The sequence below is a fragment of the Octodon degus genome, unplaced genomic scaffold (genome assembly GCF_000260255.1).
Source record: "Octodon degus isolate 3935 unplaced genomic scaffold, OctDeg1.0 scaffold00155, whole genome shotgun sequence".
NCBI lineage: Eukaryota > Metazoa > Chordata > Mammalia > Rodentia > Octodontidae > Octodon > Octodon degus.
In genome coordinates, this window is record NW_004524731.1 from 4,131,880 (window position 1) to 4,144,481 (window position 12,602).

General features: G+C 51.8%; 1 protein-coding gene across 1 annotated transcript in view; it reads left to right on the forward strand.

Annotated features, from left to right (window-relative positions):
• Positions 1 to 12,602, forward strand: part of Csmd1 (CUB and Sushi multiple domains 1) — a 1,642,653-nt gene that overhangs the window by 1,366,923 nt on the left and 263,128 nt on the right. Inside the window, exons 22-23 of the mRNA XM_012517218.2 lie at positions 5,481 to 5,650; positions 9,744 to 9,900. Coding sequence (XP_012372672.2) covers positions 5,481 to 5,650; positions 9,744 to 9,900 — 327 coding nt within the window. The remainder of the gene's footprint in view (positions 1 to 5,480; positions 5,651 to 9,743; positions 9,901 to 12,602) is intronic.

Consider the following 12,602-nt stretch of genomic DNA (forward strand, 5'->3'; position numbering starts at 1 on the left):
TCCTCCTCCTCATCTTCATCATCTTCATCCTCCTCCTCCTCATCTTCATCCTCCTCATCTTCATCATCCTTCTCCTCACCTTCATCATCCTCCTCCTCCTCCTCATCTTCATCATCTTCCTCCTCCTCCTCACCTTCATCATCCTCCTCCTCCTCCTCACCTTCATCCTCCTCCTCCTCCTCCTCCTCACCATCTTGATACTGAGAGCAGAACTCGGGGCCTTGCACTTGCCGGGCGGCACTGCACCACTGAGCTACATTCCTGGCCCAAAATTAAATTTAGCTTAAATAATTTGACCAATTCTTTTTTAAAAAATTAATTTTATATATTTAGAAAGAAATAGCAATGAGACGTTTTCAAAACAGGTTAGTAGGACAGTCACAATAATTAATACGTTGCATATCCAATTCTATTTGAACATTATTTTCCTTTGCCAATATATATGCTCCATTTATTTAATGTACTTTTTGTTGATTCTTAAGATACTCCAATAATCACATTAAATTAAGCAAATAAATAAGTAAAATAGAATAAATGGATGAAACATTACATTTACTTTATGTAATTTGTACATATCTTGTGTAGATAAAGATAAAAAGAACACTTTTTTTGGTGTGGTACCGGGGATTGAACTCAGGACCCTGCGCTTGCCAGGCAGGTGCTTATTCTACTGAGCTATCTCCCTGGCCCCTAGAACATGTTTTAAATAATACTCACTTCTTTTGTTAGGGGCGCGATTCATTGCTTTATTTCCTTGACCACAGTAAACCTGGGTGGGAGGAGGAAGAGTGGTCTTCCCAGCCCTCCTCCACGGCCAGGCTGCTTTCCTTCTGTGCTGTACCAGTGATCTTCCAAAGCACAAACCCTTGTGGATGAACTAACCTAAGCTGACTGCAGTACAAGTGCCTGGTGTTCCCAGGCCTCGCCACGTGGCCAGGGTGTTGTGACCACTGCAGTGCAGAGGAGCTGCTCCACTGCGTGGAGAGCCGTGTGCGCTACTCAGTCCTGGGACTGTAGAGGCAGACAGCTGTCTGTAGCAGGATCTGAGTCCTGTCTGCGCATCGAACGGGCAGATGGCGAGATTATATTTCCTGACCTAGTCTTTGATAATAGAAGCATAAGTAATCTGATATCACCCATACAGCAGCCTTCCTTTGGCTGGGGGCATAGCTCAGAGGATGGAGGGCTTCCCTAGTGGGCACCAGGCTCAGCGTCTGACCCCCAGGACTGCAAAGAAGAGCAGGGGCTTTTCCTAATGTCACTGCTGGTCGCCTCGTGCTGTCTTGGGCATGGAGCGAGGCTCTGCCACCCCTTGCTGAGTGGCTTTGAGCAACTCCATGGTGCTAGCTGTGTTCCCTTCCCTCGCCATGAGAGAGGCCGGCATTGGCTTCCACTGCATGGAGTCACGATGCCTGTGTACTGGCCTGGAATGAGCAGCTTTGCTGCAGTTCCTTTGTGCATTCCAAGGCCACTCCTGTCATCTTGTAGTCCTGCCCCCCAGGTGCCATGCATGCCCTTTGTGTTTTCCTTAGAGTCCTTAGGATCCCCTTGTTTTCTTAAAGCAGCTCTTCTTTTTATGCACCCTGTTTTCAGGACAAACTCTCTTAGTGTCCCACACTGGCTCTGGAATCTCCAAGGCCACTCAGCCTGTGTCACAGCCGGGTCCCCATGGCTGCCCAGGACAGGTTGTCCAGCCATAGCCATTACCCCACCTGGCTCCCTGTGTGCCCCCACCTGAAATGCTAGCCATGTAATCTCTCCCCCATCTCAAGCCTCTAACGTGGCAGTTGGGGGACTTTGGCCCTGCTCCCATGACAACCAAAGAGATCCCTGAGCTCCCGAGGCCTGCGGGACACCTGGCTCCACTGTTGACCTTGCCACGGAATCAGGAAAGGAGGAGACAAGTCAGCTAGTGACCAGTGGGACAGTGCGTCCTGGATAACCATGTGACACTCTGTGAGGTCCAGGAGGTGACAGAGGTGAGGCCTGGGTCAGGTCGCATGCGACTGACCGTCTGCCGGAGAGCCTTGAAAGGTCACAAGCAGCACAAAGGCAGATTTCACCTCCCAGGCATCCCTTTGGAGTGTCCGCTGGTGGCCAAGTGCATGGCTGATGTTCTCAGTGCAGCGTGACAAGAGCAGGCTGCAGCTCGCTGACGACCTTCCCATGGAGTCTGTAAAGCACACCCTCTCTGTCACCTTGAGCCTGTTGTTCACCTCCTCACTGTTAGCTGTGACCATTATTGTTGCTTATTAATGATGCCTGTAGCCAGTGTTTTTAGGTCACACAGAGAGCTTTGTTCCCTTCCTGAGCTCTCGTGTTCGTATCAGATGGCCATCTGTGTTTCTCGGTGGCGCTGAGGAGAGCTGGCTTACGACTTGTTCCGAACCTCAGGGCACCTGCCCAGGATTGAGGTTTTTATGCTAACCACTAAGACCACTGTATTAGAGGATCAATGAATGTAAACCTTCTCCTTATTGGGGTGGATCCGAGTGGGCAGGCGATACAATCCCAGCATGCTGGAGGCTGAGGCAGGAGAATCATGATTTTGAGCCCATGATCTGAGCAACTTAGGCCTTGTCAATCTCAAAATTATATAGGTAGATAGAGGTAGAGGTAGAGGTGGAATTAGAGATAGAGATAGAGATAGAGACAGAGACAGAGACAGATAGAGATTGAAAAGGGTTGGGAATGTAGCTCAGCGAGAAGGTCCTGACTGTGTTCAATTCCATATACCAAAAGTAAGAACAACACAAAAATGTAACTCTGGGTAGGCAGTTTGACAAAAAGGAAAAAAATCCAAGAAACAATACCAATCAAAACTCCGGTGCTGCAGAATCCAAAGCAGCACCACCCACCACCAAACCGGGGACTCACCTCCCAAGACAAAGCGTGGCAGCTTGGCATTTCTCACCAGGACAGAGCCGGAGCACAAGTGGAAATCACCCCCAAGAAAGAGCCTTCCTCAGCCTGAAAATTATTCATTCTTTGCCAGTGTCAGCATATGCTATATTTTTTGATTGCTTATATTTAAAAATCTATAAAAGCCATAGATTGAATGACCTAAAGTTAAATTTTGAATTGTTTCCTCCATTGATTATTGGTTAATTCTGTTTTAAATCATAATCTCTAAAATTTGTGATTGAGTTCCACAGTCCAATCAGCAGAGGTCAATGATTTCCTTCTTCTATTCCTGTTAATTTCTACACTCTGAACACCCGGGATTCGCTCTGTGGAAGAGCCCGAGGTGCCGTATTCTTTTATGTTCTTATTTTCATCTTGTTCATTTTGGCTTTGTGTTGGGAATCCTGTTCCTTCAGTGAGGATAGAAAAGCAGATGCGCGCTCAGCGAGGGCGCTCCGCGTGGGCGGTGCTGGCTGTCTTTTCCCGGAGACCCGCCTCGCGTTTTCTAGAACTGAGCCCTGCAGCCAGCCCCGCTCCCCTCGATGGCCTTCCCTCGACTGCCAGGGCCCCCGTCCCCAGGCTGCCCCGTGGCAGCACCTGAAAGCATTCGCTGCTCTCCACCATAGTCTTATAAAATAAGCTCTAAAGAATGTTTCGGCTACATAAGCACATATAAAATAATGATGGCTACAACTACACATTTTGAAGAATTTGTATTATCAAGTTTTGTTGCCATTTTGTTGGGTCTCCAGTTCCTTGTGCTTCCTTCTTTTTTGTGGAACCAGGGATTGAACTCGGGCACTTGCCCTTGCCAGGGAGGCGCTTACTTCACTGAGCCATCTCTGCTCTGGGGTGCAGGACGCCTGAGGGCCCGGGTCCCTGCTCGTAGCTCTGGCCCTGGTGCAGGCTGCTCCCGGCCTCAGGCACCCCTTTTGTCACCCAAGTGTAGCTGTGAGAAGTGTGTGCAGCATACGTGCTCTCTGACAGTCGTTCTTCCTGCCTCGATTCATTACAGAGAAGCAGTGTGTAGGACCGTAAGAGTGTGTGCACTCAGGTGGGGTACAGCAGTAGACTTTTACTAAATAAATTACCCGAGTAGAATGCATTTCTGAAAATCTGACTAAAGGTAGCAGAGAGGAAAGACCAGTGGTTTCCCTCTTGATGCTTCGGTCCCCACTGCCCCCAAACCCAAGGTGAACTGTCCCTGGGCGCGTCTCCCTGACCCCCCTCTGAGAGCCCTGCGGGAGGACCCCGATCTGCACACCGTGACCTCACCCATGTCTCTGGCAGCTCGCTCTCCAGCAGGCTGGGTGGTCGCAGCTGGCAGCCCACTGTGTTCATGGCCCACAGAAGCGAGGGCATTGCAGAGTGTGGGCAGCGTGGTTCAGAGGGGTATGCCCAAGACAGCAGAGGAGGCCGCAAGGCCGCCTGCCCTCAGGTGCAGCCAGATGAGCTCCTTCTCCCGGGCGAGGCTCCTGCACACCCTCACTCTTTCCTTACTCACTTGGTTGCATTTGTGAAGCTCTTTGTGCTGTGCACAGAGCGTGGCCTGTAAACCTGCTGACAGCCCGCCCCCACCCACCCATCCCCGTCTCTCAGGCAGGAACTCTGTTAAAACTTCCTCGCTGTTTTCTGTGCAGAACGTGAGACACTAAGCAAAGTCATTCACTTCCACAGATGAGGAAGCAGGCACTGAGAGCTCGGTTGACAGAAAACAGAGTTACACTGATAGTCACATTCAGCTTGACTAGAAGTATTTTGTTTTGTGCACACTCGGGGCTAGAAGTCAGTCACCCTCCTCTTTCACCAGGCAGAGAAGACTAGAGTGAGGGCACTGGGTGCCCCCCCAGGTGAGCAGAGCCCCTGCTGTGACACGCTGGGATCTCTCAGAGCTTGTCTCCACCCTGGACCACGCTCCCTGCAGATGGGCCCTGGCTGGTGCCGTGGTACAAGTGCGTGACAGTGGCATCAGCCCACCAGCAGGGCTGGCACATGGCAGTGGCCAGGGCGCTCATGCCCAGAAGGGAGGCCTGGAGAGGGGCATCACCGCCACGGTCGTGGCCAGCACACAGAGCACGTGAACCCCCTTCTGAAGGTCCTCGGGACAACGCACAGCCACCCGCAGGGGGACCCATCTGATAATATAAATCAGGCTGCCGTAAAGGCGGCGGAAGGTGACAACATGGTACAACAGGAAAAACGGCTGTAATCTGTGTTTTTAAAAAGGCATTAAGGTTTCAAATCAAATTGGTAGGACAGTTTCAATAATTAACACATTGCATACTCTCTTCCTAGTGGTTATTTGCTGTACAAGATGCGAACATGATATACTATTTACAAACACTATTAGAACAAATCCCTCTATTCATTAAGAGAATGTGACTATATATCTATCCTAACCAATTTGAATATGCAGATAAAAATAAATAAATTAATTAGTTTCCAAAAAAGAAAAGGCATTGAGCGTAGACCCACACGGATAGAAAGAGGGTGATCATAATGTTGTAAGATTTAGTCTGTGACAGTCAGTAAGTCCACTGTTGAATCCTCTTCTCTCATTGTCCCACTTATTCTAGCCGAATGTGGAGCAAGCATCAGAGGCCATGAAGGCACGCTGCTGTCTCCGAACTTCCCATCCAATTATGACAATAACCACGAGTGCATCTACAAGATAGAGACGGAAGCCGGCAAGGGCATCCGCCTCCAAGCCCGGAGCTTTCAGCTGTTCGCAGGAGATACTCTCAAGGTAAAGGGCCTCGCTCCCCGGGCCACCGTCTTTCCCTGCTCTGAGGGAACCTGGTGCCCACCGGCCACCCACCCATCCATCGTCGTGGAGGGGGGTGACGGATGCAGGAGTCCCCAGCTACTGGCTGGCTTTTGTCTCTAGTCCTGCCTGTCATTTTCCCCCATACATCTGTCCATTCATGTACCAGTCATAGATGTGTGACACGGCTTTCTTCCTGTGTCATGTATTCCTTTGGGGGAATATTGACACAGCTATTTTTATTCATCTATAAAGACTGACTGCAACAGTTTTTGGTGGGGAGCGCAGTACACTGGTTGTGTTGCTATAAGTTTCATTCAGCAGGATTCCAGGCTTGCCGAGGGTAAGCAACACTGCGCCATCCGCCCCAAGAGGCCTCACCCAGCAAGCACCCGCTGTCGAGGCTGTCCCAGGAGGAGCGGGTAGGGACAGGCCTGTCACCTTGGCGGTATGAGCAGAAGCCACGGAAGCCTGCCGGGGCCCCTCTAAACAACAGCTTGACCAGGAAGGGATTGTGTGTTATGCTAGATTAGCCAGAAAGAGAAATGTTGATTGATAAAAAAGAGGACATGGGGCTGGGGAGATGGCTCAGTGGAATAAGCGCTTCCCTGGAAAGTGCAAGGGCCTGAGGACACAGTGGGACAATCTGCCTCTGTCCCCGAGAGTGCCTGAGGCAGACACTTTGCCGGGGTTGCAGCTCTCCAGTCAGCACCGTGGCTCATCCTGTAGTTCTTCAAGGCGCCAAAGCCCTTTTCCTGTCACTTAGCCAACCCCAGGCTGTAGACCACTGTAAGGAGGTCTATAGGAAAGTTAGCCTTCAGTTAAAGTTTTTAAAACTTGTGAAAGCATACTTCTTTGTTTCAGTGTTCGCAGATTTTTGCTCTTCCCCCCCTTTCCCAAATCCTGTGCTATGTCATGTGTTCTTACTTATTTATGGAAATTGATTTGGGGGTAACTAACGAGCCTCACTTCGTACAGTCTGTCTGAACGTTGAAGCAGCCTGCCTGTGATCCCAGACCTGAGCCCACAGCCTCGTCCCACGAGGCCGCTCAGTGAGTCCGGCGCGCACCCTACCTAGAGACCTGCAACGAGACAGGCCCTCCCAGCTTTTGTGAGAGTTAGATAACAATGTTGAGCTATTCCTGGCATTGTATGTAGCCTCTACGTGCAACTATTAACATATCTGGGACCCCGAACCAACCCTCTCTTTCACTTGCGGAGGAGCCACGCCAGGCAGAGGGACACCCAGCCTTTCTCTGACTTGTGGAGACTCTGCTGCACTCAGAGATGTCCCTGCATTCTAAACCTTCTGTTTCAGGCCTATGTCACCTGTAGCTATCTCAGAGGGCTGGGGAAATAGTTCAACAGAATAAGTGTTTGTCTGGCAAGCACAAGGTCCTGAGTTCAATCCCTGGTACTGAAAAAAAAAAAAAAAAAAAAAAAACACCTTCATGCTATCTTAAAGAACTGGGACTTTCCAGGGCCCATGCACAAGGCAGTAGCAATGTAGACGCAGCCCCTGGGTGCTGGAGAGAAGGCCGCAAGCCTCTACGGCTCAGTGCGGCTCATGAGAGTGCAGGCCACGAGGTCCACAGGGAACAGGCACACAACACAGCTTGGCGTGTCGGAAGCCACGCTGAGTGCGAGGGGTGCCGCCTACTCTTCTGTTCCCCGTGTGAAGCTGGTTTAAGTACCCTAAGCTTCTCAGGTGCCCACTCTGCTCTGAGAATTTGCAGATACCTGGCAGGAAAACTCGCATGCATCCTTGTTCATCCTGAGTACAGGACCAGGGAGGCCATGCTGTCTCCCCAAGTGAGGAGCTCAAGCCAAGGAGAGTGGGGCAGGGCTTTGCAGTGCACAGTGGCATAACATGCTTTATGCTGCTTATTCTTTTATTTTAATAGTCTTTTGGGGAGTTCATGCTGACAGCAGGAAGGACTGTAATTAAGAGGGGTTTTCAGAGGCCACTGACTCCTGCATTTGAGGTGTGGAAGAAGTTAGAAAATTTCTACTTACACCTAACTATACAATTTTTTTCTTGGAAATTAGTAAGAATGTGCTGACTTCCTGGCACGGGCGGTGCCTGCTGCACCCTGAGGCCTGCACGGGCGGTGCCTGCTGCACCCTGAGGCCTGCACGGGCGGTGCCTGCTGCACCCTGAGGCCTGCACGGGCGGTGCCTGCTGCACTCTGAGGCCTGCACAGGCGGCAGGTTCAGCGTCACTGCCTAAGGTGTTGGATGGCAGGCAGGGAAGGAGGCCTGCTCAGCCCTGCCTGCTGGGGACTCGCTGGCAGACCACGAGTGAAAACAGCCTCTTGCTCGCCATGTTTTCTTGCAGGGAAAGTGTCATGTGAAGTGCCTTACCGGAGTAGATGTGTTCGAAGGAGCTAATAAACATCGCAGCACTAGAAGTATTTCAATTTAAACTGCCACGATGTGAGGGCCGAAGGCTGCCCACACCACCCCACATGTGTCCTGGTGTCCTATAGGCCGGAGGACAGGCTCACATGTGCCCCCACCCACTGTGACACAGACATGAAGGGCAGAGGAAAGAGAGGCTGTTGTCAAAGGATGCCAAGGCTGGGCTGCTGGGGACAGCCCCGGGCCTCCTTCTGGAACCTACCCGAGGCTGTCCCAGAACACTCAGCTGGCCGTGGACTGAGTGTTTTCTAAGCTGTGGGACTCCTGAGTGTTTTCTAAGCTGACCACCTGCTCACTCCTGTGGATCAGGTGGCTCAGAGTAGCTTCTCTTGGAACTGAGGGGGCTCTAGGAGATACCTGCAGATCCTGTAGCTGGGCGTGAAGGCAGCTAGAGCAGAAACCCACTCCCCAGCTTGCCCCGCTGCCCAGCTCTACTCTGTGGCCAGTGCAAGCCTCAAGCCCACGTGGCTGCCTGAGAGCAGCCACAAATGCTGCACCCTCGGGTGACGCCTGGGAAGCCCACGGCCAAGCCGGGAGCTAGCTATGTACACACAGGAGAATGGGCTGCACTGGAGGGGAGGGCTGGCAACACTGTTGCTGCTCATTTCCCATGGTGAGAAAGAGGCTGTGCGACCGTAGGGCCCACAGGTGATGCGGACACTGTGTCCAGCCCTGGGGCATGGTGGGGCTGTTCCAGAGCTGCCCGTCACCTCTCATCTTCCCCGCCCACCTATCTTTGAGGGTTCCTAGGAATCACATGGGAAGGCGCAGCATGGGGCACTGGGTGGGCTGGCCTTCGGGGTGCCGGCGTTACCCCTCAGAGCCAACATCCTGCAGACTTAGTCCTGTGTTACCCTGGGTATCAGCACCCTGATGGGGGGAGTAAACTGCAGTTCCAACCAAGCAGCCTCTGACCACAACAGCCTGTTAGGAAGGAAATTAGAGGGCATGTTCTGCTCCCCACTGGGCTGAGCTGGTCTGATTGCTTTCCTGTCTGGGGGTGCGACGTCGGGTGTCTGTCTGAGGACTGCATGTGCTCCCACAGGGAGAGGGTAGGGTCGAGGCAGGGAGGCCCTTTTGAGCAGAAGGGCAGAAGCACCCTGGGAGCCTTTGGCCTTCAAATCTCTTGCAGCAAGAAACACTGGGTGTTCTTCATTATGCCGTGAGACATTCTGACTCATGCAAAAGCCCTTAGCTAGCAGGTGGCTTTCTCTAGGTGCTCCACCCTGCGCAGGACAGGACCTTCAGTCAGGGGCGTGGGCAGCAGAGAGCACTGTGGGGGAGGGCATCCCAGCCCAGGAGGCAGGACTCCATCTGTGCCACCTGTGGTGCCCGGGTGCCCAGATTCAGGGCCATGCTGCCCAGTGCCTGCTGGGACCCAGGCCCACCCGCCAGTGGGTGAATGTCTAGTGCTACTCAGAGAGGGCCCGTGACAGGTGCCTAACGTGAGCACAGGCGGCACTGGCCTGCGGCACTAAGGGTAGAGGACAGGCTTGGAGCAAACCGCTGGTCTCGCCCTGCTGGCCCACTGGCTCCCACGCTTGTGCAGCTGTGACCTGCCGAGGAGAGCTCCACATTCGGGCCTTTGGGTCTTTATCAGAATTACACCAAAAGAGTGAAGGACCACACGACTCACACTGTTAATTTTCATTAGGTCTACGATGGAAAAGACAGCTCATCGCGTCCACTGGGAACCTTCACTAAGAGCGAGCTGATGGGGCTCACCCTCAACAGCACCTCCAACCACCTGTGGCTGGAATTCAACACCAACAGCTCGGACACCGACCGCGGCTTCCAGCTGACCTACACCAGTAAGCAGCGCGCCGGCTCTGTGCACCCCCGGCCCACCGTCACTGCTGCGGGCTGCGTGGGCTGGGTTGCTTAGCCTAGCTGTGCTCTAAATGGGAGTTTAGGTCTGCATACTGTTGACCAAGCAGCACATGCAGACACGTGAGGAGAAGCAATAGTACAAAATGAATCAATTAGATGTATTCATATTTTAATAATCAAAGCTCTGGATCTGAAAAGAAAACATCTCATGATTCTGAAGGGCATCTGAGATGGAAAATAATGATCATGAAATCATACTCTCTTTCAAAAGCTCACAGACACAGGTATGGAAGACGTGTAGCGAGTGTCTGGTGTAACTAGTAGCAGTGTAAAAGCCGCATACAAACGTGTAAATAATCGCATAGATATATGAGCACATACAGAAGATGTAACTACTGGCAGTGTTGAATTCTTTTTAGCACCACTGATTTCCCAGATGGAGAATGAACAGAGAGCTTGGTCAGTCTCCCAGCGTAGCAGCTGGCGGCTGGGGAGCTGGGCCGAGTCTGTGGCTCACAGTTGTACGTCGAGCTCTCTCGCTATCATAATAACACAAATCGATGTGGCAACTTAAGGAAGTAAGTGGAAAAAGTGAAGAGAAAGGAAAAGAAAGCATAAGTTATGTATTAAAAACATGAGTTCGAGATATAATAACTACTACTTAGGATATTTTTGGCTATGAGGTTAAAACTTGCTCTTGGTAACTAATGGTAAGTAATCAATTTTAACACTTAAAACAGAACACTCGTTGCTCGTCTGATGTGACTGATCCTCAGAGCTGGTGCCTTGATTCGACAGCCAAGTCACGTCAGGAAGGACAACCAACACCCCACCCTCTGGGCCAGTCCAGCTGCCTAAGAGGAGGGCTGAACCTCAGATCCCCCTAGTAGAAGAAATCACAAAGGAAGAAAATTAAAACTTGGAATAAAAATAGAATTAGAGTGACCAGTGTTCTAAGGAACCAATTTGTTACTTTTGTGATAATACCATTGAAAAGAGTCAGTTAGTCGAAATCCTCTTAACTGCTTTGCACGCATGGTGAGTTGCTGACAGTGGATATTAGGGTATAAATTTACAGTTGCGACTTTTCTTTATGAGAACTCCTCTTCTTAGATTTTCCCCATCAGAAACATTGCAGAGAGCACTTGTGAAAGGACTTCGCTGTGCTTGCTGAGGTGTGTGCAGCTGAGACCCTCCCCTGGGCCACGACCTCCACCCAGGTGTTTTGTGTGGCTTTCGAGAACATGGTAGCACCCACCTGCTAGCTCCTACGTTAGTGGTAGAAGAACCTACATACTAGAAAAGGAAGTCCCCTTTGGTGGCATTCTGAGTCTAGTGTTCAAGGCTCTGTGCGCTCCTAACTGTTCCTTTAATCCTCCTGTCACCAAGCCTTCCGCTGCTGCCATAGCGTGCGCCACAGAGCATGCATGTTGCCATGGTTCCCACCAAACCAGAAAGCTTTGGCCTGGGTATCACACCCCCTATTTCTGGTCTTCCCTCTTTGAGCTCACCTGGCACAGGGTCTGGGCCTGTGACTCACTGAGTCTACCCCTCTCCTGCCTGGCTGCTTCACAGAGAAAGAGTAAGGCCCAGCCTGGTCACCTCCCCACCTTGTGCACTGGCCTCTGTTTTATCTCCTACTTCCAGCAGGGGTTGCTTTTCACTTCGGATCACTTGGCCTTCCATTCTCATGGTGGGCAGAGGTGTCAGGAGGGAGACCCAGGCCCACACACTGGTGTCTCCGGAGTCTCGTTTCTGGGTGAGCAGGCATTACTGGCTGCCCCTGGCATCCCCAGGCCCCTTTTGGCATCCAAGTGGCATGCAGGACCATATGCTCCCATCCATGTGACCGGTTAGAGAATGCCAGCCACAGACGTACCCCTGGGGTTCACTGTGGGGCAGTGTGTGCGACGTGCATGTCCTCCACGAGCATTGGATGCTCGGTTCCTGGAAGACACACTGAGCCCGTGCGCCATGCCGCTCCAGGGCCTTGCTAGCGGGCGGCGTGGGCCTGAGGCTCCTTGGCAGCTTCCTTCTGAGCCTGAGTGTCATCCACTCTGACTGTCTCAAGGTGACAGCACTGCTGGCACAAGGAAAGAAAGGGCCACACAGTGATGCCTCATGGCCTTGCTCAGTGTCAGAGGCAGATGGGCAGCGGGGCCAGCATGCGGCGCCGTCTCCTGCACTTGGTGCGGTGCTTCATCGCCTTTGCTCACTTACCATGTGTCCCAGGAGAGATAAAACGTGAGCCTTCACGGAGTTGTAAAAACGCTCCCAATGAAGCCGCAGCGCCGCTCGCCTGAGCGTCCTGGCTCACCCTGGTGCTCTGCACAAGGACGTTGCCACGCCAGAGCTCCTTGTCTGAAGTTTGGATTTGAGCAGGCCTGAGATGACTTTTGAGTCATTTTTGAAGAGATTTAGTGGTTCAGCCCTTTCTTCTTGTACATGCAAGACCTCCTTGAATTCTGCGATAACGGGAGGACCACACATGCTGCTGCTGGCTCACTGGTCAGAACCGATGAGTAGATTTCTGGCTAACAGAACTTGGAGAAAGACGAAACGACTGGAAGAAGGATGACACAAGTGACTTAATTATCGGGATTAAGGGAAAGCATAGGACTACAGCGACGAAGACAGTGCCACAAAAGATGCTGCCACCGTGCTGTGAAGTCTAAAGTGTCGT